At 43.9% G+C, this 23,443-nt stretch overlaps 1 protein-coding gene across 2 annotated transcripts in view; it reads right to left on the bottom strand.

Annotated features, from left to right (window-relative positions):
- Positions 1-23,443, bottom strand: part of CLASP1 (cytoplasmic linker associated protein 1) — a 264,971-nt gene that overhangs the window by 147,172 nt on the left and 94,356 nt on the right. For both annotated transcript variants that reach the window (XM_057550862.1, XM_057550863.1), the window contains 2 exons: positions 18,411-18,508; positions 2,649-2,716 (listed from right to left, as the gene is read on the bottom strand). In XM_057550862.1, coding sequence (XP_057406845.1) covers positions 2,649-2,716; positions 18,411-18,508 — 166 coding nt within the window. The remainder of the gene's footprint in view (positions 1-2,648; positions 2,717-18,410; positions 18,509-23,443) is intronic.

Genomic DNA, 23,443 nt, shown 5'->3' with positions numbered 1-23,443 from the left:
ACCCAGAACAGTCAAAACAATCTCGAAAAGAAGAACAAAGTTGAAAAACACAAACTTCAACCCAAATGTCCTTCAGCTGTTGAGTGGCTCAACAAAACATGGTGTATTTATAGAAAAAAATGTTATTCAGCCATAAAAAGGAATGAAGTACTGACATATGCTACCAGGTGGATGAACCTTGAAAACATTAAGTGAAAGAAGCCATACACCATAGGATTCCGTTTATATAAAATGTCCAGAACAGGCAAACCCACAAAGACAGAAGACAGGCTGCCAGGGACTGCAAGGACAGGGAAACAGCTAGTGCTAATGGGCACAGGTCTTCCTGGGGCTGATGACAATTTTCTAGAATTAGATACTGGTGATAACCGCACAATTTTCTGAATATATGAAAAACCACTGAATTACACACTTAAACAAAGTGAATTTTTTTGGTATGAATTATATCTTAATATTTAAAATATGCTGATGATCAGGCTTCCCTGGTGGCGCAGTGGTTAAGAATCTGCCTCCCGGGGCTTCCCTGGTGGCGCAGTGGTTGAGAATCTGCCTGCCAATGCAGGGGACACAGGTTCGAGCCCTGGTTTGGGAAGATCCCACGTGCCGCGGAGCAACTAGGCCCGTGAGCCACAACTACTGAGCCTGCGCGTCTGGAGCCTGTGCTCTGCAACAGGAGAGGCCACGATAGTGAGAGGCCCGCGCACCGCGATGAAGAGTGGCCCCCACTCGCCGCAACTAGAGAAAGCCCTCGCACAGAAACAAAGACCCAACACAGCCAAAAATAAATAAATAAATAATTTTAATTTAAAAAAAAAAAAAAAAAAAAAAAGAATCTGCCTCCCAATGCAGGGGACACAGGTTCGAGCCCTGGTCCGGGAAGATCCCACATGCCGCGGAGCAACAAAGCCCGTGCGGCACAACTACTGAGCCTGTGCTCTAGAGCTCATGAGCCACAACTACTGAGCCCGCGAGCCACAACTACTGAAGCCTGCGCGTCTAGAGCCCGTGCTCCGCCATAAGAGAAGCCACCACAATGAGAAGCCTGCACACCACATCAAAGAGTAGCCCCCGCTCACCACAACTGGAGAAGGCACGCACGCAGCAGGGAAGACCCAACGCAGCCAAAAATAAATAAATAAAATTAATTAATTAATTTAAAAAAATAAAATAAAATACAAAATAAAAGCACATGTCTAGCAACTGGCTGGACAACCCTGCCCACGCACACTGTCAACCCCCCTCATCACTGGTCTCAGCTTTACCAATGATACAGTTGAAAGCACATAGAAAAGTATATATAAAAGTAGAGGGTATTATGCAGAAATTATGCCATGGTTAAAACTGCATAAAAATTATACAGTTATAGGAAAATTAATTAGAAGATAATACAGAAAAATGAAAACTGATTTGCTGGTGATAGCAGAATCATAATTAATCTTTTTTCTTTTCCTACTGCAATGATTTTACAAATGTATGAAAAAGAAATTTTAAAAAAGCATTTTATAAGAAACATGCTATTTAAAGACAAATTCCGTACTGGTAACGACTGGTACACAACTAGAGTGTGAGCTGAAAGACCTGGATTCTGTTTCCTGCTCTGCCCTCATGTACTATGTCCCTTTGCGGGAAATCACTCAAACTTCTTTAACAGCCTCAAGATAGTCAAAATCTGAAGGCTACGCTATGATCTCAGATCCCTAGCAATCCTGAAACAGCTATGATACAATGATGTATCCAACGTTAGAAAACTTCTTGTTGGCAATGGACTTTCTGATGACTTCCAAATGGTGTTAAGGATAAAGAAGAGAAAAAAAACAAAGTTCTTACCCTCATGAATAAACAAAAAAACGGTTTTGCAGTAATATTCATTAAGAAGGAAAGTCAAGCCAGGTAAGGGCAGAGAGCGTTCCCTTACAACACTGGGTGTGCTGTTCTGGACGCCTGTGTAATGAAGTGGGCCCGCAGCCGAGCTCTGGGTAGAATAAGGACGAGGCCCTAATGACAGCTGGGAACAAGCGCCTCAAGCAGAAGGAATCACAAGCACAGAGGCCCTGAAGCAGGAGAAACATGTTAAAAATCAGCAAGGAAGCCAACAGGCTGGAGCCAAGAGAACTTTCAGGAAGAACAATGGAAGATGACCTCAGAATGGGGGCTGCCGCAGGTCAGGCAGGGCCCGGTGGGGTACCATGAGTCACTGCGCTGGGAAAGCTCTGGAGGATTCTGATGAACAAGGGATTAACGTTACTTGCGCTACATTCTAAAGGGATCAGTCTGGCTGCTGAGTGAAAAACAGACTTTAGGTGTGGGGAGAGAATAAAATCAGGAGTGCAGGCAAAACACCGTGATGGCTTGTACTAGGAGGAGAGAAGCAGTTACACGGGGAATCTTTGGGATTCTAGATGTATTTTTTAAAATAAAGGCAACAGGATTAGCTAATGGATTCTATGTAGGTTATAAAAGAAAGTCAATGACAACTCCATAGTTTCGAGCTTGGGAAAGTGGGTAAATGGAGGTTAAATCTTGAGACCTAGAAACTCCTATCAAGGTATCAAATTCAGCTATTCAGAAATAGTATACAGTGTAAGTAATACTTATGCTAAAAGTGGAAGTGAAAAAGCAAAAGTAGAATGGTTGCTTTTTCTACTCACCATTTGCAGACTGTATCATGTTTCCAGATTTTTGGACTTCATCAAATTTTGTAAAAATTACATTCAGCCTGTATGAAAAAAAAAAATATATATATATATTATATAAACTATTAACCATATTACAATTACATTAACATATTTACAATCATAGTATACACTGAAGGTGAGTCTCACTCATTGATAACAGACCCACCTAACAACAACAGTAGCTATGCTAACAGCATTATCAATAGCCAACAATGAGTGAGCACCTGCTTATTACAAGCCAAGCACCGACCTAAGCTCTACCTGAAAGATCTCCTTTGATTCTTGTAACAGCTGTATAAGGGGTTATCAGTATCCCCTACTACAGACGAGGAAATCAAAACCCCCTTACTTAAGGTAACACACTTGGTCAGGGTGGAGATGTCAGCCCTGAGAGTAAGAACCCAGAGCCCAGGTTCTCAGACATTATACTAAACTGACTGACGTCTCTACACAAAACGTATGCATCATGAAATGTGTTTATTTCTCCTATTTCTGTCTAAGCACAGACTGCTGATTACTCAGGATAAAGATTTTCAAAATGCATTGATACTACAGTACAAAGGCTTTTCTGTGACTTTTGCTTATGTTAAAAATGCTATAAATAATTTCTCTAGAAGCAAATGTTGTGACTGGATAATCTTCAGCTTAAAAATCTGCATGACGTGTATTTTCTATTAGTGGATCATTTTCACCATGACATTTTAAAAGAAGCAAAACTCCTTAACCACCAAATATTCCATCCTAGTGACAGCAAAAATGAGAGGAAAATTGGGGGGGGGGCGGGGTTTACCTTGTAGGAAAAGTCAAGAAAAAAGAGGCTTTCCGAGCGAACACAGATATATTGGAATAAGCCTAAAGGTTGAGATTCCAAAGTCACGCACTTTTGCATTGAAACCTACGCCACCCATTTCCAGGACTAGACTAGAAACGTTAGCACTTTCTTACAAACCAGCCTGTCATACAAGCTCTAATCATTTCAAACATGTTTGATTTCCTTTCCAACCAGGATGGAAGCCCCTTGGGTGTAGGAATGGGACCTATGTTATATCTTTGGTATTCTGTGTACACCACACATCACGTCATGCAGGAGGGTGACATCACCGAATGAGAAGGCTGGTGCCTGGTCCCTCCCCCGCCCACAAGGTGGAAAACTAGGTAGTTCACACACTCTGGTCTCAGCTCATGCACTCGTTCACTGGCTGAGCCAGCACTGAGCTAGCTAGATGCTGAGTGTGGGAAGGTCCCACCCTCTAGAGCTCCTACTTACCTCTACGTCATTCTATTCTACTTAGACTGTGACATTCTAAGAAACAGGGGAGCCAAAAATACTCATGAGCAAACACGAGGTAAGTGAAGGGGATGAACCAGCCTGATAACATGGCCCCTCCTGCTTCCCGTCCCATGGCAGATATTGACCTTTTCAACCCATCTTTCCATCTAAGTCCAGATGTAGCCTCAGAATCCTTCCCAAAACTGCTCCAGGCAGCTACGACCAATGAATCAAAGTCGGCACTGAGTTAAAGTTCTATTTGTCATCCCAGGACCAGATGAGTAAAACTATTGCTCACTTGCAACTCCCGTGGTTACTAAAAATCTGGAAAGATGCCTTAGAATCTAGTTCTTATGATGTTTCCATCACCTGGCCTTTTATAAGTGACAAAGATCCCCACTGGCTTAACAAGCCCATAAATAATACCCCTACACAGGTTGCCGGGGCCTGCCCTGACCAAGTTACCACTTTATTGCATCATGGCCACACCCTCTGACGTGAGCACGTCTGCAAGGCTGCACATCGGGGACAAAGGGCACCTCCAGCTGGTTGTCCCTGAAATCACTGGGAGGGGCGAGTATTTCCTCCGTTCCTGGGAGAGCGTTCACCATTGTCGATGGCAACTGTGGAAGCACCTGTAGATTCTCTGTAGCTCGCAGGTAGGGTCTCCTCACCGTGGCCACGGGACCCACAACCGGTAGGCCCAAACAAGTAGGTATGGGAAGGCTAAGATGATGACCGTTGTTGGCACCTGCACCGTAATTCAGAATTACTTCAGGCAGGCGTGCTTTCCTGCTGCTTTCCAGCTCCTGTCTCAATAGCTGCCTAGACAATGGCTCCTGTCCAGATGACCACCGCCGGATCGCAGGAGCCTGGCTTTATGACAGTCCAAGAGCAACAAAACCTCCCTTGGGGATGCCTTCTGTCTCCTAGCCCTGAGCACAGCAATACAAAATGCCTCTCCCAGGACCTACCAACTTGCACAAGTCTGAAAGGGTGAGTTTTACACATTCAAAGACGTTGAATACATAACTAATGATTACCCTCTGAAGCCACCAATTTTTTTGCACTTTTTAAATTTTAAATCTTTGGATCTCAAATATAAAATAAATTTCTTCACTAGTTTGACAAATAACCCAATACCATTTTCCTCTGATTTTTCTGAATTTAAATTTTATTTTCAACTCTTCAATGCAACTGGTGTTTATTTTACTGTAAGATTTAGATCTAATTACACCTTCCTAGAATATTTTATAACATAAGTTTAAAATAATTTCCTAAAAGCAAATACTAGCAATCTCATGGTAAACAAGCTCCAGCTCTACACTCAGTTTATAATTGGCTTTTCAGTCCACTACTCTCAAATATGAGCAGGTACCAAGGATTATAAGCTATATGAGCACAGCTTGTAATATGAAGGAGACCAAAAGGAACACACATATACCCCCAAATCCCAACTTAGAGAAGAGACTACGAACAGTTTTTAATATATCATTTATATTTCCAAAGAGATGAGAAAATATTATAATTATAAAAGCACACGGGGAGGAGCCCCTCAAAGTGGCACCGTAAGGACCTCTGAAAATTTGCTCCTCCAAAGAAGCAAAGAAAACATCAGCAAAATCTGGCAAAATCAAGCTTTCCAAAACTGTAAATTAAACAAAGGCTTGCAACAATCCGAGCATTCTTCAAGCAAAAAGGCTGAATCTTGGTAAGAACAGTAAGTTTTCCATTGCTTTGCAGTGCCCTATTTCCGTCTCAACTCAGGCTGAAAACCAACAGCCTCACAACCACTAGAAAAAGTTGAACAAGTCTGGAGCCCCTAAGAATCCCCATTCCCAGAGAACTGTCATTATCTGACCTGTCTGGCATATCCCTGAACCCCCCTTCACAGGGCTTGTCTTTATCGCACCTCACTCAGAGCATGCTCAGCGTGAGACCCTTTTCCCTGAGGCCACAATCAAACATGGCAATAACCGCTGGGGCAAAGAAACTGACCAAAAAACTTATAAGGAAAAACTGGAGGATGAGACGTTCTCAGGAAACTTTGAAAAGCTCTGACACATTCCTGGGAATCTAGAAGATCACGTATATGGGCAAGGCTGTGTGCATGCCTGAGAATGACCCAAGGCACTAATGTCTCACCTCTGGCTGACCTTGAGATTCTGCACAAGCAGGCGGTAAAGAGACAAAGGCAGGAACGTATAACCTGCCTGCCAGAACACTGAAAGCACATCCCAACATACGGAGCCTTCAGCAAAGGCACTGAAGGAAACCCCTGTCCAATCATCAGCTGAACGCTAACCTAACCAAGCACAGATGACTATAGTAACCACACACAACCAAAAAATACAGACTTTACAGCATTAGTTCAGATAAGTCACTAAACAAGCAATGAGCAACAAAAACAATAAACACCAACAACAGCAAGCCTGGGGAGGGGTGAAGAATGTGATTTCCAAAGTTGCCACAATACATAATTTTAACTAATCAGTTTCAACAAAAAATTATGAGACACATAAAGAAACAAGTAAACATGGCCCATCCACGGGGGAAAAAAATCAGTCATGGAAACTATCATTAAAGGACTAACTAGATGAATACTTGAAATCAACCATTATTAATATGTTTAAAGAAATAAAGGAAATTATTTCTAAAGAACTAAAGAAAATATAAGAACCAAGGTCTCACCAAATAAAGAATATCAATGAAGAGATAGAAAATATAAGAATCATACAGAAATTCTCGAAATGAAATTAAATATTCATAAACAACTAAAATTAAAAATTCAGGGCTTCCCTCATGGCGCAGTGGTTAAGAATCCGCCTGCCAATGCAGGGGACACAGGTTCAAGCCCTGGTCCGGGAAGATCCCACGTGCCGCGGAGCAACTAAGCCCGTGCACCACAACTACTGAGGCTGCGCTCTACAGCCCACGAGCCACAACTACTGAAGCCCGTGTGCCACAACTACTGAAGCCTGTGCACCTAGAGCCCATGTTCCGCAACAAGAGGAGGCACCGCAACGAGAAGCCCATGCACTGCAACAAAGAGTAGCCCCCGTTCATTGCAACTAGGGAAAGCCTGCACGCAGCAACAAAGATCCAACACAACCAAAAAATAAATAAATAAATAAATTTTTTAAAAAAATAAAAATAAAAATTCACTAGAGAGGCTCAACAGTGATTTCAGTGATTTGGGAGAAAAAGCAGCAGCAAACTTGCAGATGAGTCAATTGACACTATCATGTCTGAGAAACAGAAGAAAAATGAACAGGAAAAATAAATAAATAAATAAACAGAGCCTCAGAGATTATCTTCTTACTATACCAACATACACTTAATGGGAATCCCAGAAGGAGAGGGGAAAGGAAAAAGGACAGAAAGAATATGTGAAGAAATAATGACCAAAAACATTCTAAATTCATGAAGCTCAACAAACTCCCAATGGGATAAACTTAAAGAGATCCTAACCTAGACACATAATAAGCAAAGGATTAAAAGAAAAGACAAAGAGAACACCTTGAAAACAACAATAGAGAAGCCATTCATCACGTACAAGGGCTCCCCAATAAGATTAGTAACTCATTTTTCATTAAAAACAATGGAGGCAAATGTAAAATAGATAGCTAGTGGGAAGCAGCCGCATAGCACAGAGAGATCAGCTCAGTGCTTTGTGACCACCTAGAGGGGTGGGATAAGGAGGCTGGGAGGGAGACGCAAGAGGGAGGAGATATGGGGATATATGTATATGCATAGCTGATTCACTTTGTTATAAAGCAGAAACTAACGCACCACTGTAAAGCAATTATACTCCAATAAAGATGTTAAAAAAGAAACAAAAAACAAAAAACAATGGAGGCCAGGCAGCTGTGGGGTAATATATTCAAAGTCCTGAAACTAAAAATCTCAACCAAGAATTCTATATCCAACAAAATCACCCTTCAAAAATGAAGCAGAGAATCCTCTCTGGACCAAAGACACTTCAGTCTTTACATGAAGCCATACTACCAATATAATAAAGTGCAGACTTGGGACATGGGGGGGGATGAAGGAGCATTTAGGACGTTTCTTTCTTTCTTTTTTTTTTTTAAATTTAATTAATTAATTAATTTTTTAAAAAAATTTTTGGCTGTGTTGGGTCTTCGTTTCTGTGCGAGAGCTTTCTCTAGTTGTGGCAAGCGGGGGCCACTCTTCATTGTGGTGCACGGGCCTCTCACTGTCACGGCCTCTCTTATTGCAGAGCACAAGCTCCAGACGCGCAGGCTCAGTAGTTGTGGCTCACGGGCCTAGTTGCTCCGTGGCATGTGGGATCTTCCCAGACCAGGGCTTGAACCCGTGTCCCCTGCATTGGCAGGCAGATTCTCAACCGCTGCACCACCAGGGAAGCCCTAGGACGTTTCTTGATAAGCGAAAAATAAAATAAGACTCCTTCGAATTGAAATGAAAGAACACAGTACAAGAGCCCAAATCCACATGAAGACATAAAGAACACCAGTAAAAGTTCAGTCAGCCTTCCATATTCGTGGGTTCCACATCTGGGGATTCAACCAACCGTGGACCAAATAGATTTTTTTTTAACTTTAGAAAGTTCCAAAAAAGAAAACTTGAATTTGTCACATGCCAGCAACTATTTACATAGGATTTACATTGTGTTTAGGTATTACAAGTAACCTAGAGATGATTTAAAGCACACAAGAGGATGTACATAAGTTATATGCAAATACTACGCCATTTTATATAAGAGACTCGAGCATCCATGGATTTTTGGCATCCACGGGGGGTCCTGGAACCAATCCCCCACACATCACAAGAGATGATGAAAAACTACAAAGGTAAATATAAAACACAGGTAAACATAAAAGACAGTACAAATGTTATTTTTTTGTTGTTAACTCTTCTCTGGTCCTACATGACTTAAAAGGACACTGCATAAAGCAATAATTATAAAACTGTATGTTGGCTAGCTTATAATGTACAAAGGTGTAATTTGTATAACAAGAATAGCAATAGAGAGGAGGGGAGAAAATAGGGCTATGTAGGAGTAAAGTTTTTAATACTAAAATTAAGAATAATAGTTAATAATAATAATAATTATTATTAATAATAAAAATACTAAAATTAAGAAGAATAATAATTCTTAATATTATTAAGACTAATCATTAAAGTTTTTAATACTAAAATTAATAATAATAATAATAATAATAATAATACAGACTGCTGTAATTTAAGATGTTAATTGAAATCCCCAGAACAAACACTAATAATTCCATAAAACAAACAGCAAGAAAATTAAACTGGCACACTAGAAAACATCTATTTATTACAAAACAAGGCAGTAATGAAAGGATACAGGAACAAGAAAGTCATAACATACAGAACACAAACAGCAAAATAAAATAGCAGAAATAAAGTCTACCTTATCAGTACTACATTAAATATGAATGGATTAAACACTTCAATTAAATGGCAAAGATTCCCAGGCTGAATAAACAAACAAGACCCAACTACATGCTATCTACGAGAGATTCATTTTAGACACAAAGACACAAAGGTTGAAAGTAAAAGGATGTAAAAAGATAATCCATGCAAACAGTGTTCAAAACAGACCTAGGGTGTCTATAGTAATATCAGACAGTATAGACTTCAAGACAAAAATTGCTACCAGGGACAAAGAAGGACATTTTTACAGTGATAAAAGGATCAATGTATCAGAAAGACATAATTATAGGCACCTAAGAACAGAGCCCCAAAATATATGAAACAAAAAGTGACAGAACTGAAGAGAGAACTAGGTAATTCATCAGTATTAACAGAAGACTTCAATATTGCATATTTCAAATACAGATTCTTCTCAAGTGCACATGGAACATTCTCCAGGACAGACCACTGTTGGGCCATAAAACAAGCCCCAATAAACTTCAAAGAACCGAAACCACAGAACACAGAAATTATGATCTGCGACCACAATAGGATAAAATTAGAAATGAATAATAAATAGAAATGGGAAAGTTACAAATAACGTAGGAATTTAACCGCCCTAATAACAAACAGGTCAAAGATGAAAATAAAAGGGAAATTAGATACTACTTTGAGATGAATGAAAATGAAAGTACAACATACCAAGTGAAATTAAGTCAGACAGAGAAAGACAAATGCTGTATGATATCACTTATATGTGGAATCTAAAAAAAAAAAAAAACACTAGTGAATATAACAAACAAACAAACAAAGAGACTCACAGATATAGAGAACAAACTAGTGGTTACCAGTGGGAAGAGGAAAGGGAGAGGGGCAATATAGGGGCATTAAGAGGTACAAATTATTAGGTATAAAATAAGCTATAAAGATATACTGTACAACAAAGGAAATATAGCCAGTATTTTATAATAACTATAAATGGAGTATAACCTTTAAAAATTGTGAATCACTGTATTGTACACCTGTAACTTATGTAACATTGTACATCAACTATACTTCAAAAAAAAAAGTACAACATACCAAAACTTATGAAATGCAGCCAAATAAATGCCTATATTAAAACAAAAATCTCAAATCAATAACTTAACCTTCACCTTAAAAAACTGAGAGGAAAAAAAAAGCAAATCAAGCAAAAGGAAGGAAATAACAAAGATTAGAGTAGAAATATATGAAATAGGGAAGAGAGAAACAATAGAGTAAATCAACAAACCAAAAGTCAGTTCTTTGATCAACAAATTTGAGAAACCTTTAGCTAGATAGATCAGAAGAAAGAAGACTCAAATTACTGAAATAAAAATATGAAAGAATGCACACTACCACTGTCCTTACAAAAATAAAAAGGATCACAAGAGAACACTATGAACAACAGTATGTGAAAAATTAGATAACTTAGATAAAATGGACAAATTCCTGGACACACACAAACTACCAAAACTGACACAAGGGGCTTCCCTGGTGGCGCAGTGGTTGGGAATCTGCCTGCCAATGCAGGGGACACGGGTTCGAGCCCTGGTCTGGGAAGATCCCACATGCCGCGGAGCAACTAAGCCCGTGAGCCACAACTACTGAGCCTGCGCATCTGGAGCCTGTGCTCCGCAACGGGAGAGGCCGCGACAGTGAGAGGCCTGCGCACCGCAATGAAGAGTGGCCCCCGCTCGCCGCAACTGGAGAAAGCCCTCGCACAGAAATATAGACCCAACACAGCCAAAACTAAATTAAAAAAAAAAAAAAAAAAAAAAGAGCCTCTCTTTAAAAAAAAAAAAAAAAAACTGACACAAGAAGAGACAAAATCTGAATAGACCTATAACAAGTAAAGAAATTGAATTCAGGAATCAAAAATGCATCCCTAAAGCAAAGCCCAGGCCCAAATGGCTTCACCTTTGGTGAATTCTAACAAATGTTTAAAAAAGAATTAGCACCAATCCTTCACAAACGCTTTCAAAATAGAGACGAGAATGGGAGAAACTGTGGGCGGGGGAAGAGAGAATAAGGGAACTCTCTTGTCCTTTCCAGTCAGTTTTTCTATAAAACGAAAACTGCTCTAAAAAATAAGTCTACTAATTAAAGAAACATATATATACCCCTAAAAAATAGAAGAGGAGGGAATGCTTTCTATGAGGCTAATATTACAGTAACAACAAAACCAGAAAAGACATCATAATAAAAGTACAGACCGATACTCCTTATGAATCCAGCAGAAATAAAAAAGTTGTACACCATAACCAAGTGGGATTTGTCCTAGGAATGCAGAGTTGGTTTAATGTCTGAAAACCAATTAATATAATACAACATATCAATAGAATAAAAAACAAAGTTACATAATCATCTCAGTAGATGCGGAAAAAGTATTTGACAAAATCCAACATGATAAAAACACTCAAGAAACTAGGAATAAAACTTTATCAACCTCATAAAGTCATACAGAAAAAAACCCAAAGCTAACATTATAAAATATGGTGTGAGATTGAAAGCTTTTCTTCTAAGATCAGGAAGAGGACAATGCTGTCCCCTCTCAGGTCTTCTATTCAACATCTTACTGGAAGTGCCAGCCAGGGCTTTTAGGCAACAAAAAGAGGAATAAAAGGCACCTAGGGCTTCCCTGGTGGCGCAGTGGTTGAGAGTCTGCCTGCCAATGCAGGAGACACGGGTTCGAGCCCTGGTCTGGGAGGATCCCACATGCCGCGGAGCGGCTGGGCCCGTGAACCACGATTACTGAGCCTGCGCGTCTGGAGCCTGTGCTCCGCAACAAGAGAGGCCGCGATAGTGAGAGGCCCGCGCACCGCGATGAAGAGTGACCCCTGCTTGCCGCAACTGGAGAAAGCTCTCGCACAGAAACGAAGACCCAACACAGCCATAAATAAATAAATAAATAAATAAAAAATAAAAATAAAGGAATTCCTTTAAAAAAAAAAAAAAAGGCACCTAGATTGGGAAGGAAGAAATAAACTCTCTCTACTGGCAGACGACATATCTTGTATTTAAAAATCCCAAGAAGTCCACGGCAAAACCATTAGAACCAGGGAGTTCAGCAAGGTTGCAGGATTCAAGATCAATACAAAAAAATCAACTGTATTTCCCTACGTTAACAATGAACCATCTGAAATTGAAATTTAAAAATTCTGCTTACAATAGCACCAAAGGAAAGTACACAGGAATTAATTTAACACAGGAAGTGTAAGATGTGTCCACTGGACACTACTAAGCAATTGCTGAAAGTAATGAAAGACTCTTAAAAATGGGAAGACATTCCACGTTCATGGACCGGAAGGCAATGTAGTTAAGATGGCAACATTCCCCAAACTCATTATAGATTCAGCTCCTACCAAAATCCCAGCTGTCCTTTTTGGCAGAAATTGACAAATACATCATAAAATTCACATGGACACAAAAGGCACCCAGAACAGCCAAAACAACCTTTAAAAGAACAAACGTGGATTTGAAAAGTTACTACAAAGTCAAATTAATCAAGACAGTGTGCTACCAGTAGAAGGACAGGCATACAGATCAATGGAATAGAACTGAGATTACAGAAAGAAATTTTTTTTTTTGGCCACCCCGCATGGCTTATGGGATTTTGTTCCCTGATCAGGTATTGAACCCGGGCTCTCTGAACCACTGGACCACCAGGGAATTCCCAAGAAACCTTTGTATCAGTGGTCAGCTGATTTTCAACAAAGGTCCCACAAAGACTCCATGAGGATCAAAAGCACAACGAGAAACTCATTAGGACGGCTATTCAACACAACACAACACAACACAACACAACAGGAGGTAACAACTGCTGGCAGGAATGCAGAATGGTGCAGCAGCTGCAGCACAGAATGGCGGTTCCTCAAAAAGCTCACACCCAAAAGGACTGAAAGCAGGGGACGGGACAGATATTTGTACACCCATTTTCACAGAAGCATTACTCACAGGGCAAAATTGTGAAGCTATAAATGAAAGAGAAAAATAAGAGAATCAGAAGACCAACTAGTCCAAGTGGTCATTATATTTTTAAAGAAACTTGCTCAGGTCTAGACAGTATGAGGTTCCAGCCTGAAAGGCCCTCCAAGTGCACAACAAGAAATGAAAAGAGTCTCATATAAGACCCATCATCATAAAATTTCAGACAGACGGTGAGGACAAAGAGAACCGAAGTTCTCGACATACGATAAAGAATCAGAATGACTTTGGCTTTTCACTAGAAACACTGAAAGTTGGGACACAAGCAGGGGAGCAGGGGCACGAACTTCAACATTCTGGAGGAAAAAAAAGGACTTCCAACCTAGATCTCTAAACCTGACAAACTATCAGTACCAAGATAGAATAAAAATATTCTCAGACTCAAAAAACTTTCCTTCTCCACATCTTTTCTCAGAAAGCTACTGGAGGATACGCACCACTACGATGAGGGACAAAACCAAGAAGGACGTTGTCTCCAAGAAACAGCAGGTGCACCTGCAGAGAAAGGTGCGGTGCAGTCCCCGGAGGATGATAAAGTAAGCGGGAGGCAGCGGAGGCGGCTGCTGTGGACTGGGAGGGCGGGCCCGAGGAGATGTCCCTGACTTGTACGGCAGTGGGTAGACAGCACTGGTGCAAGAGGAGCGTGCAGACAACCACGCAGACGAAGGTAAGACACTAACCCAGGGAAACAGCGTGCACGGGGGGCGGGGAGCGACGACAGAGTCATCAAAGTTCACCAAACATAAAGAGGGAGCTGTGAACAGCATACACAGCCAGAGAATCAACTAAACGTTGTCCTAATCAAAATGGAAACATGACTACGTTTGGTGGACGAGGAGACGGTAAGTGCACCTGAAAGAGGGTAGGAGGAAAGAGAGCTGAAATTCACCCTCCGTAACGTGAAGTAAAATTCTTAGATTGACACAAAACTAAGAAACAGCAGTGCATGCACAGTATTTAGAGGCAGAGCAACAGATACAACACAGTCAGTAAAAACAGTTGACGGTGTTTGCCTCTAAGGAAAAATGGCAGGAGAGATAAGGAATTGCCTTTTTCAATGTATCTTGTAAACCTAGTCAACTCTCTCTGTATGAATGACAGAAAATAAAATTTAAAAATGAGAGGGGGTATTACAGAGCACACTTCTCATCTGCTTTTGCCCTGGGCCCTCCCTATAACACCAAAGCTTTAGCAAGCAAATTAAAATTAAAAATAAGAAAGCCTCAATTCTCCCCTTAACAATACAATCATGAGATGATAATGGCTAGTGAATGTTTATACAATTTTTATGAACAAATATTATGAGAGCTATTCAAAACTGTAGGTTCACAGGAAGGAAAAGTTTAACAAATAGTTACAATGCATCCACGGACATGCTTCAGTCCTATCTTAAACTATCATCAGATCTAAGGCTGCTGCTGTTTCAGGAGCTTGGTTCCCAGGTGATGGTTCCAGAAGAAAGTTAACACCAGTGATCTTTTTACCAAAGCTTCGCAAACTAAAATACACCATATGGAATGGAAATATATTCTGGCACATACAGTGGGGAGACAGTGAGTGTGCACGCAGGCTGACAGTACCTGTCTGTGAAGGGAAGCCCTGGGTAGTGAGGGACAGGGCACCTACTGACGTTTTCCTTAGTTCCAAGCACACCTCACAAATATCCTACAGCGTATGGCCTCGTAAAACGGACAGCTAGAAGTGAATCCTGTAGTACCTGTTTTCTGAACACATCACGTGTGTGAACTGTGAAAACAATACGTGTAAAACAACGGAAAATGGCCAAATACTACGCTGATGAAGTTCGCAGCTCAGCTGTGCTGACACCCCACGGAGGGGACACACCTCTTAAAATGAAGACTGGGCCGAACCTCTCCACCCCCTTCTCGGGAGGAACGTGACTTTAGCCAGCAGATGACATACTCCAATAACTACTGAACACATGGCCCCAAAGCATGATTCCAGCTCCTCCAAAGTGAAGCTGAGAACGTACAAGTCTCTTTTCCCAGCTGTGAAATGGGCAAAGAAAACTACTGCCAAAATCAGATCATTACTCTTATTCCCTAAGTCAGGTAGCTGACATTAGGAAGGCATTCTTTTTCATCACGTGTTTCCTAGAGATTCAATTAATCTTCTTCTCAAATATAGCACTCACTCAATGAACAAACTCGGAAGAGGATAACGTTTTTATTCCAGGACTAAACGCAAGTTTTAGAAAACATTAAGCAAATTCCACAATGTTTTGTTAGTGCTATGGAATCTTGCCAAGCTGAAGACTCTCCTATGTTCTCACATAGTAACAAAAAAACCCTGTAATGACGTAAAAGAAGTCTAGAATATTCAAGTATTCCAGTCAGCCACTTAGAGCCACACATAGCAGATACTGAATTTCCCAAACAACGGTAGGAGATCCTTTCCATGCCTTGTTCCATTTGGAGACAGTCCCCAACAAAATTAAGGTGGCGGCCGGAGCCTCTGGCCCTCACAGTGTGAGATCCTATGTAATTGTCTTGTCATAAATACAAAGAAACATGAAGTTTCCGATCCTTTCACTACCGTTTGTAAAGAACTAACAGCCTAGTTCTCCAAGCACTGTGTGTCTGCCAGATTTTTACAATAATGGCTGTAAAGATGTGGGTCCATTTCCTTAGGCTCACCCTCTCCTTTCGGTCCAGAATTTTTAGGAAGGATTTTAGCTAACATGAGATAATGGAAACTCTTATTCCTGTTCACAGAGGCTCTAACTCTTCTGTAGCTTCTTTTTAATATTTCCTTTTTAAAAGGGGGTGGGGGGTGACGGGGGGAAAGAAACCACATGACTGGGAATCTGGAAGAGAAGGTTCTAACCCCAGCTCCGGGCGGGACCTTACCTGAACCACTCTCCGTGGGGGGGTCCCCAAGACCACCCCAGGTTTCATGATTCACTAGGAGGACTCACAGGCCTCAGCACACAGCCACACTCCCAGCTGTGATCATTACGGTAAAAGCGCACAAGGAAAATCAGCAAAGAGAACGGGCGTGTGGGGTGAAGTCCACAGAAACCCGAGCAAGCTTCCCACTAGAGTCACACGCTGAATTCCCCAGCCACAAGCTGTGACGCCGCGGGTGGAACACCGGCCACCGGGAGAGCTCGTTGAGTCTGAGTGCAGGGTTCACGAGCGCTGGTCACCCAGGCACCCCCGGCCTAAGGCTCCACAATGGCCAGATCCCCGCGGGAAAGCAGGCAGGCAGCCATGCCCCGGCCGGGCTGCAGCAAGAGACCCCCCCCACCCCCGGCCCACTCTGTGGAAATGGTGGAAGCCCCCCACATCCAAGCCCCCAGGCCGCAGCCCGGGCCGCCCCTGCAAGCAGGCCTGCGGAGTGAGCTGCCTCCTGTGCTCCGCTCTCTAGATCTTAGGTTCACCATGTCGCCTCCCCGCCGTCGGCTGCTAGAGTGACCGTCGGACACGACCCCCGAATCCCACGGGGAAGACGGGGCCGGTCACGGCCTAGCCCAGGCTCACCGTGAGCTACTCAGCGTGGTGACGCCGGGCGGGAGCAGGAGAGGGTCTCGCTGCCCAAGGCCTGCTTCCCTGACGATGCTGGTGACGTCGTCACTGAACAGCCACCCCTACACCCGCCGCTGCCCTCCCGCTCATCTGCACCCTCCAGTTTTCCCTAACAGTCCGGTCAGTACTTTCTAGTGCAGCTCCCTCCTAAGTGTTCTCACCATCTAGTCAAAGACCAGAAGGTTGAGGTTCATGAAATACAGGAATTAAAAACCCCTGTTCTCACAGATTGCCTCTTGTAAAAAACACGTAAAGTCGCTGTATTCTCATCTGCTGACTCTGTCCCACTGAAAGGCTCTCGGTATACACGGGTGGTCTCTGCCACACTCCCTGCTGACCCTTCCCCCAGGGCTCATGGATCACACTGTCTGCTAGCATGGACTATTGCCAGCACCATTATAAAGTCTTGTAGTGCTTAAAAAAAAAAAAAAAAAAATTACAGGGGCCATGGTGAGAACAACACTGGGGTCAGATGTGACTCTCAACAACGGAAGATGCCCGCCCCCCAGGTGCTCCAGGCACCCCGACTGCAGGGTAAGCTACGTGGCCCACTCCCGTCACACCTGGCTGAGGGGCCTCACGGCAGACGGGGCTCCTGTATATGTCAACATTCCATCCCACATCCAGATGCCCAAGAGTCCGTACGCTCTGCTGTGGAACGGGGTGGAGAAAATGAAGAACAGGACTTCAGTCTGAGCCCTGACTTCCTAGCTGGGGGATCTCTCCAGCGACTTCCTGCCGCCGGGCCTCTGCTGTCCCCGTGGACACAGCGACAGGCCCAGACAAGCCGCTCTGTGAGTCCCATCCAGGCCTAACTTCCCAGGATTTTCACATCACTTTCTCCCACAATGGAATTGGATGGGCAAAAGGCTTAGAATTCATTTGGTGTAAGATTTCTCCGTCGTAGGTAAAATCATAGATGAGTGATTTTTCATTGTTTTTAAAATTCTGACTACGACAGAAACATCTGTGGACTCAAGTTGTCCTGGATGTGGTAAGACACTGATCTCCTTGCACTGGAGACTTGGACATTGAGACTGGCATTCCTGATCAGAAGGCTATCATTTCAAAGATGTTTTCCAGAATTATTACTTATAAGTTTCTATCCAGACTCATCCTGGAAAGGCTTCATTCAAACAAATATTTTCCAAGCCCCTACTATACTAGGTGTCGTGTGTATACAAAATGTAGAATCGTATGAACCGAGAGAACGCTGAATCTTCCAACACCAAACACTTTTAAATATGCTTCTAAAATCGGTATGTGGCAGGGGACCTGGCTAGATGTCTGGGTGAGAAAGTCTTACTTTTGAGCAAGTGGAATGAAAGGGGGCCCCTGACATGTGATCTGGGTGAGATCTCCATCCACCGATCCTCTCACCATATATTCTTTCAGTAAAATTACCACAACAAAATAAGCAGTGCAAACCAAGACGTTAACTGAGAAGGAGTACAGGGGGAAAGAGCAGAAGAAAGGAAAAAAGTCTGAACTCACCGGGACTGTGGCAATCCTTTCTTACTGAGATCTGCCCTCACACGTTCTCCTACATGTCTGTAAATTTCCACTAAGCTGTTTATTGCTGCATCTCGAACCTAGATGTAAAAGAAGAGATCTTACAGCTGCTCTGTGTCATTCCCCAGCACTTCCTGCTGCGGACACAACAGGCTATACAACACCCCAAGTTTATCACCCACTCACCAGCGCGATTCTAAACACAACCCCTCAGAGGCATGGGACTAGACACAGCTGTGTTTGACAGCTTTGACTCTGCGGGCACAGTTCCAAAGAGGAGGAAAAAATTCAGATCCCATCCCTATGTACCTGCTAAAGTCCACACCCCTTAGTTCTTTCCATCCTTTAAGACGATGTCTAGAAACCAGACCACCTCTCCAAAATAGAAAACACTACAAATAAATGAATTATTCTAAAAATAAAACACCATGTGAAGCATTCTGGATGTAGGTCAAATAAACAAATACTCAGGGAGCAACAAAAAAGGATGGTAGAGGCTACACGGAGACTGCGTTCAAGAAGCTCATAGTTCTAAAAGGGAGATGGGAAAAAAAGTCCATAAATTCTACATTTAACACAGGGCAGGCAGGATGTAATAAATGTTACACAGAAGAGTACAAAGAGCTCACATAGTTTAGGGAAGGGAGACAGCACACCAGAGGATACCAAGAAACAGTTTATGGAAGAGGAAGGAACCACTTAAAATGTATTTAGAAACACAGCATTTTACCAGGGAAAGATGGAATGAGACAGGCTCCCAACAAGGTAAGCAGCCTGAGCAGAGGCATGAAAGCAGAGAAGCAAGGCATACACTTGAGGAAGAGCAAGGCAGCGGTCTGGCCAAACACAGATAGGAAAAGAAAGGTCGCGATATGTAAGGCTCGAGAGACAGAATGGACTTAAAAAAAACACACACACAGAAAAAACAGAACAGGGAAATTTGAATATGGGCTGTGTGTATACCAAACATTATAGTTGTATCAGTGTTAAATTTCTTGGATGTGAAAACATGTGACTACACAAAAATATCCCTGTTGTTAGCAGACACACACTGAAGTACCTAGGAGTAAAAAGATGGTGTGACAGATACTTTCGAATGGTTCAAGAAAAAAGGTCTATTTCTCTGTGTGTGTGTGTGTGTGTATACATGTGTGCATACACATTGAGATATAAGACAAATGTGATAAAAGTTAAATGGTAAATATGGGTGTTCACTATACTACCCTTTCCATTTTTCTATAGGTCTAAAATTTTGCCAATAGAAAGGTGGGAAGAAAAAAAGTTTTTAAATCCAATGGACTCAAGGCCAGCCTGTGGGGTGCCCAGGGGTGCCGAGGGGAGGAGAGCGGGCAAAGACAAGAGAGCAACCACGACTGCAGATTTGGTCTCAAGCAATGAAATCAAAGAAACAGAGAGGGAAGGAGAGAGGAAAGAAGCAGGGGTACAAACAGTTTACAGCTCTGAACACTGCCAAGTTACCCTTTGATTTAACAGCGGTATACGATAGGTAATTTTGCTTACAATTTTCCCCCTTGTGATAGAAAAAGGCAAATTCTAGGTTCTTATTACTTCTCACCCAAAGCCTGATGCTATGCACCAAACTGTGTGTGTGACCCACCCGCCCCCGGAAACAATTCATATGTTGATGATGGCCATTAGAGACAGGCCTGTAAAGAAGGTGGTTAAGGTTAAATGAGGTTGTAAGAGTGGGTCCTGATAATAATAGGAGGGGCGTCTTTGTAAGAGAGACACCAGACAGCTCTACGTGTCGGAGAGCCAGGAAGAGAACCCTCAGTAGAGTGCAGCCACGCCAACACCCTGTTTCGGGACTGCTGGCCTCCAGAACCGCGAGAAACAAACTTCCGTGGTTTAAGCCTCCCAGTCTATGGTACTTTGTTATGGCAGCCTGAGCTGACTAACAGAGATTACCAGTTTATTTTGGAGAGGAAATAATTTCTGATGTTAGGAAACATTTCCATATTGAAACAGGCACATCTTACAAAAGCAGTCAGTGCTCTGTCTTGAGGATCAGTGACAAGTGCATCTCCGTTGCTTACTTTCTAGTGATGACGTCTGCTCAGAGACAGAGCAGATCACACTGGGGACCCGCTTTAAAGAGCAATCGATACCCTGTCTGCTACTTACAAAGTCTGGGCTATGAAGAGTTTAAGGGATTCAGTGGAGAAATGACTAGCCTTCTAAGTGAAATAAGTCAGACAGAGAAAGACAAATACTGTAACATATCGCTTATATGTGTAATCTAAACAACACAACAAACTAGTGAATAAAACAAAAGAGCGAGACTCCCATATATAGAGAACAAAGTAGTGGTGCCAATGGGGAGAGGGAAGGGGGGAGGGGCAATCCTGGGGTAGGAGAAATGGGGTTATTATGAGATTATATGAAATCATGTGTGAAACTTCTGAAATTGTAAAGCGCTATAGAATTTAAAGAATCTTTCATTCATTCATCCAATCAATTAATAAATTTACTAGCCTTAGAGTCAAAGTAGGCCTAAGGACTTACTTGGCCATTTAGAGGCTGCATAACTTTGGACAAAGCATTTAAACTCTTTCATTCATTCATTCATTCATTTATACATCCTTATTGGAGTACAACTGCTTTACAATGTTGTGTTTTAAACTCTTTTAGTCTCCATTTTCTCCTTCGTAAATGGAAGGCTGCTTTGAGATTTAAAAAAATAATGGAAAGAAAAAAAAATAGATTCAATTCAACAAATATTTGACTGCCTATTACGCACCAAACTGGGGGCGCTACACGGTCCAGGCAGGTAACGTGATGCGTGGAGCAGGGTGGGTGCACGATGACCAATGGCCCCGGCCCGGGGCCCGCTGGCGGGGGAAGGGGGATGCCAGCCTCGGGCAGGCGGCTGCCAGCAGGTAGCCGTGGGGCACAGGTACAGCTCTGCCCCACCTTCACTCTTCTGCGGAAACTCAGAAATACGCGCCTCCCAAATGTCAACTCGCAAACCCAAACTCCACACGTGAAATGAAGTCATCCTGCAGACACGTGTATGTGCACAGGCACAGGCCAGCGGTTTGTGCCCCGTGTTTATATGCATAAAGCACTCAACACAGTGGCCGGTGGGACCGGTATTATCTACATCTCCCAGACCAGCAACCTTAGCCTTTAAATAGCTATTCCTCAGGCTGAGAAAGCTATAGGGCCAGAGAGCGTCTGAGGGTCTAAACGACCCTTGATTCAAGAATCACAGAAGAACAGATTGTCTGTGGCACTACAAAGTATCGTAGCCCAGCTGAGAAGGGGCGTCCCCTCAAAGCAAGTCGGTTCAGGCTGAAGGGACCACGCAGCGCTCCCCTCCACAGGCCGCCACAAGGGCCCCACGCGCTTCCGCCCACCCGCAGGCTCGCCACGCAAAGGACCCCAAGAGCTCAGGCCACAGGGACAGCAAAAGACCAGGGCCCCGTACATTAAGCTCCCCCTGCCGGGCCCTGGCCGAAGGCTTTAGAGAGCCTGAGGCCTTCAAATCTATGACCTCGCTCACAGGGCCACTGCTGACTGTGACACAGAGGAGGGCAGAGCCTGGCGGGCTGGCCACCTGCCGGGGCCCACGGTCACCTCACTACACCACGCTGCACCCCAACGTGGGCACCAGGAACGGGCTCCCTACACAGCGGAAACTCCAGGGGGAACTTCACCCTCAGGGACAGGGAGGGCACCCGGAAACCCCCTCGAGGCCAAAGCCACCCCGTCCCCGCAGCCACCCGCCCACAGAGAGGATGTCCCAGGCCCGCCCATTCCTCAGGTGCCAGTCAAACCCTCTGCGGGGGCTTCCTTCCCCTGCCCCTAACCCCTAAGCCCAGCCAGCCAGCCAGCCCAGGGCCAGCTGCGGAGAGCTCTGAGATCAGCGCCAGCCCCTCAGACACCCCAAGATGCTTCTAGACTCTGCAGATGCGGATCAAACTCCTCAGCAAAACAGATGGCAGGTAGCGGGGGAAGGCCCTGCGGAGGCGACCTCTGCCTGCCCTAGGCCAGCTGAGCAGCTATGAAGTCAGAGGTCTGCAGGCAGAACTGGAGTTCTCCCTATCTGACAAGGGGGCTCCCCATCGAGCAGGTGTCTCGGATGCCCCGGCCCCGTCCTCCCTGGCCCTGTTCTCGGCTCGGGAGATGAAGTCTCCCGAGCGTAAAGCCACCCCATAACCCTGGTCCCTTCCCTGACAGTGGGCTAACACCGCGGCACGGGATGCGGCTCTCACAACGAGACACGACAGGGAACCTAAGCAAAGCTTCCGGAAGACGCCCGTCCACTCTGCGGAAGAGGGTAAACGCAGGGACACTCAGGGGCACGTGCAAGTGGACTGGGCACTTAGTGACGCAGAGAATCAGGCATTCCTGAGGGACAGGAGGGGATAACGGTGTTAAGGTTATGTGGGGGGCTTGCGGGGGTGGAGAGCCCTTACCCTTAGAGTATTTAAGAATTAAATGAACCAATGTCTAAGATTTCCTTCAAAATAATCTACATTTTGCTTCCAAACAATGGGGTGGGGGAGGGAAAAAGATGAAAGTAAACTGGCTTCGTCTGGTCAGCTGCTGAGGCCAGAGGACGGGCCCGAGGGGATGCTGTTCGTCATTCTCTCCACTTCTACCTACGTTTGAACCTTTCAATCCAGAAAAGCTGAAAACAGGAGAGGCGCATAGGAGCACCGGGCTTTCATCTGCCAGGCATGCGGGACACGCGTACGGCTGGGCTGTACCACGCAGGGCCCATGAGCAGAGCTGCAGAGGACAAAGCCCAGGGGGTGGGCAGCCCAGCAGAAGTGGAGCGGGACGCGCAGTCCTGGGGACGTCACTGAGCCGATACCAGGCCCTGGGGCCTCCCTACCTCGGGCCCCCCCTACACGCGGGATGATACATTTTCCCCACTGCTCTGGTGATTCTGAGTTGGATTTTGAGTTACTTTCAGCAGCCAAAAGCATCCTGAGCCACACAAAGCCTGGGCATGGGCGCCCACTCTGAGAAGCTGAGTCACTCTG

This window comes from Balaenoptera acutorostrata, chromosome 8 (genome assembly GCF_949987535.1).
Source record: "Balaenoptera acutorostrata chromosome 8, mBalAcu1.1, whole genome shotgun sequence".
Classification (NCBI taxonomy): domain Eukaryota; kingdom Metazoa; phylum Chordata; class Mammalia; order Artiodactyla; family Balaenopteridae; genus Balaenoptera; species Balaenoptera acutorostrata.
Note: the sequence above shows the minus strand (reverse complement) of the source record. Positions and strands in the feature narration are given on the sequence as shown.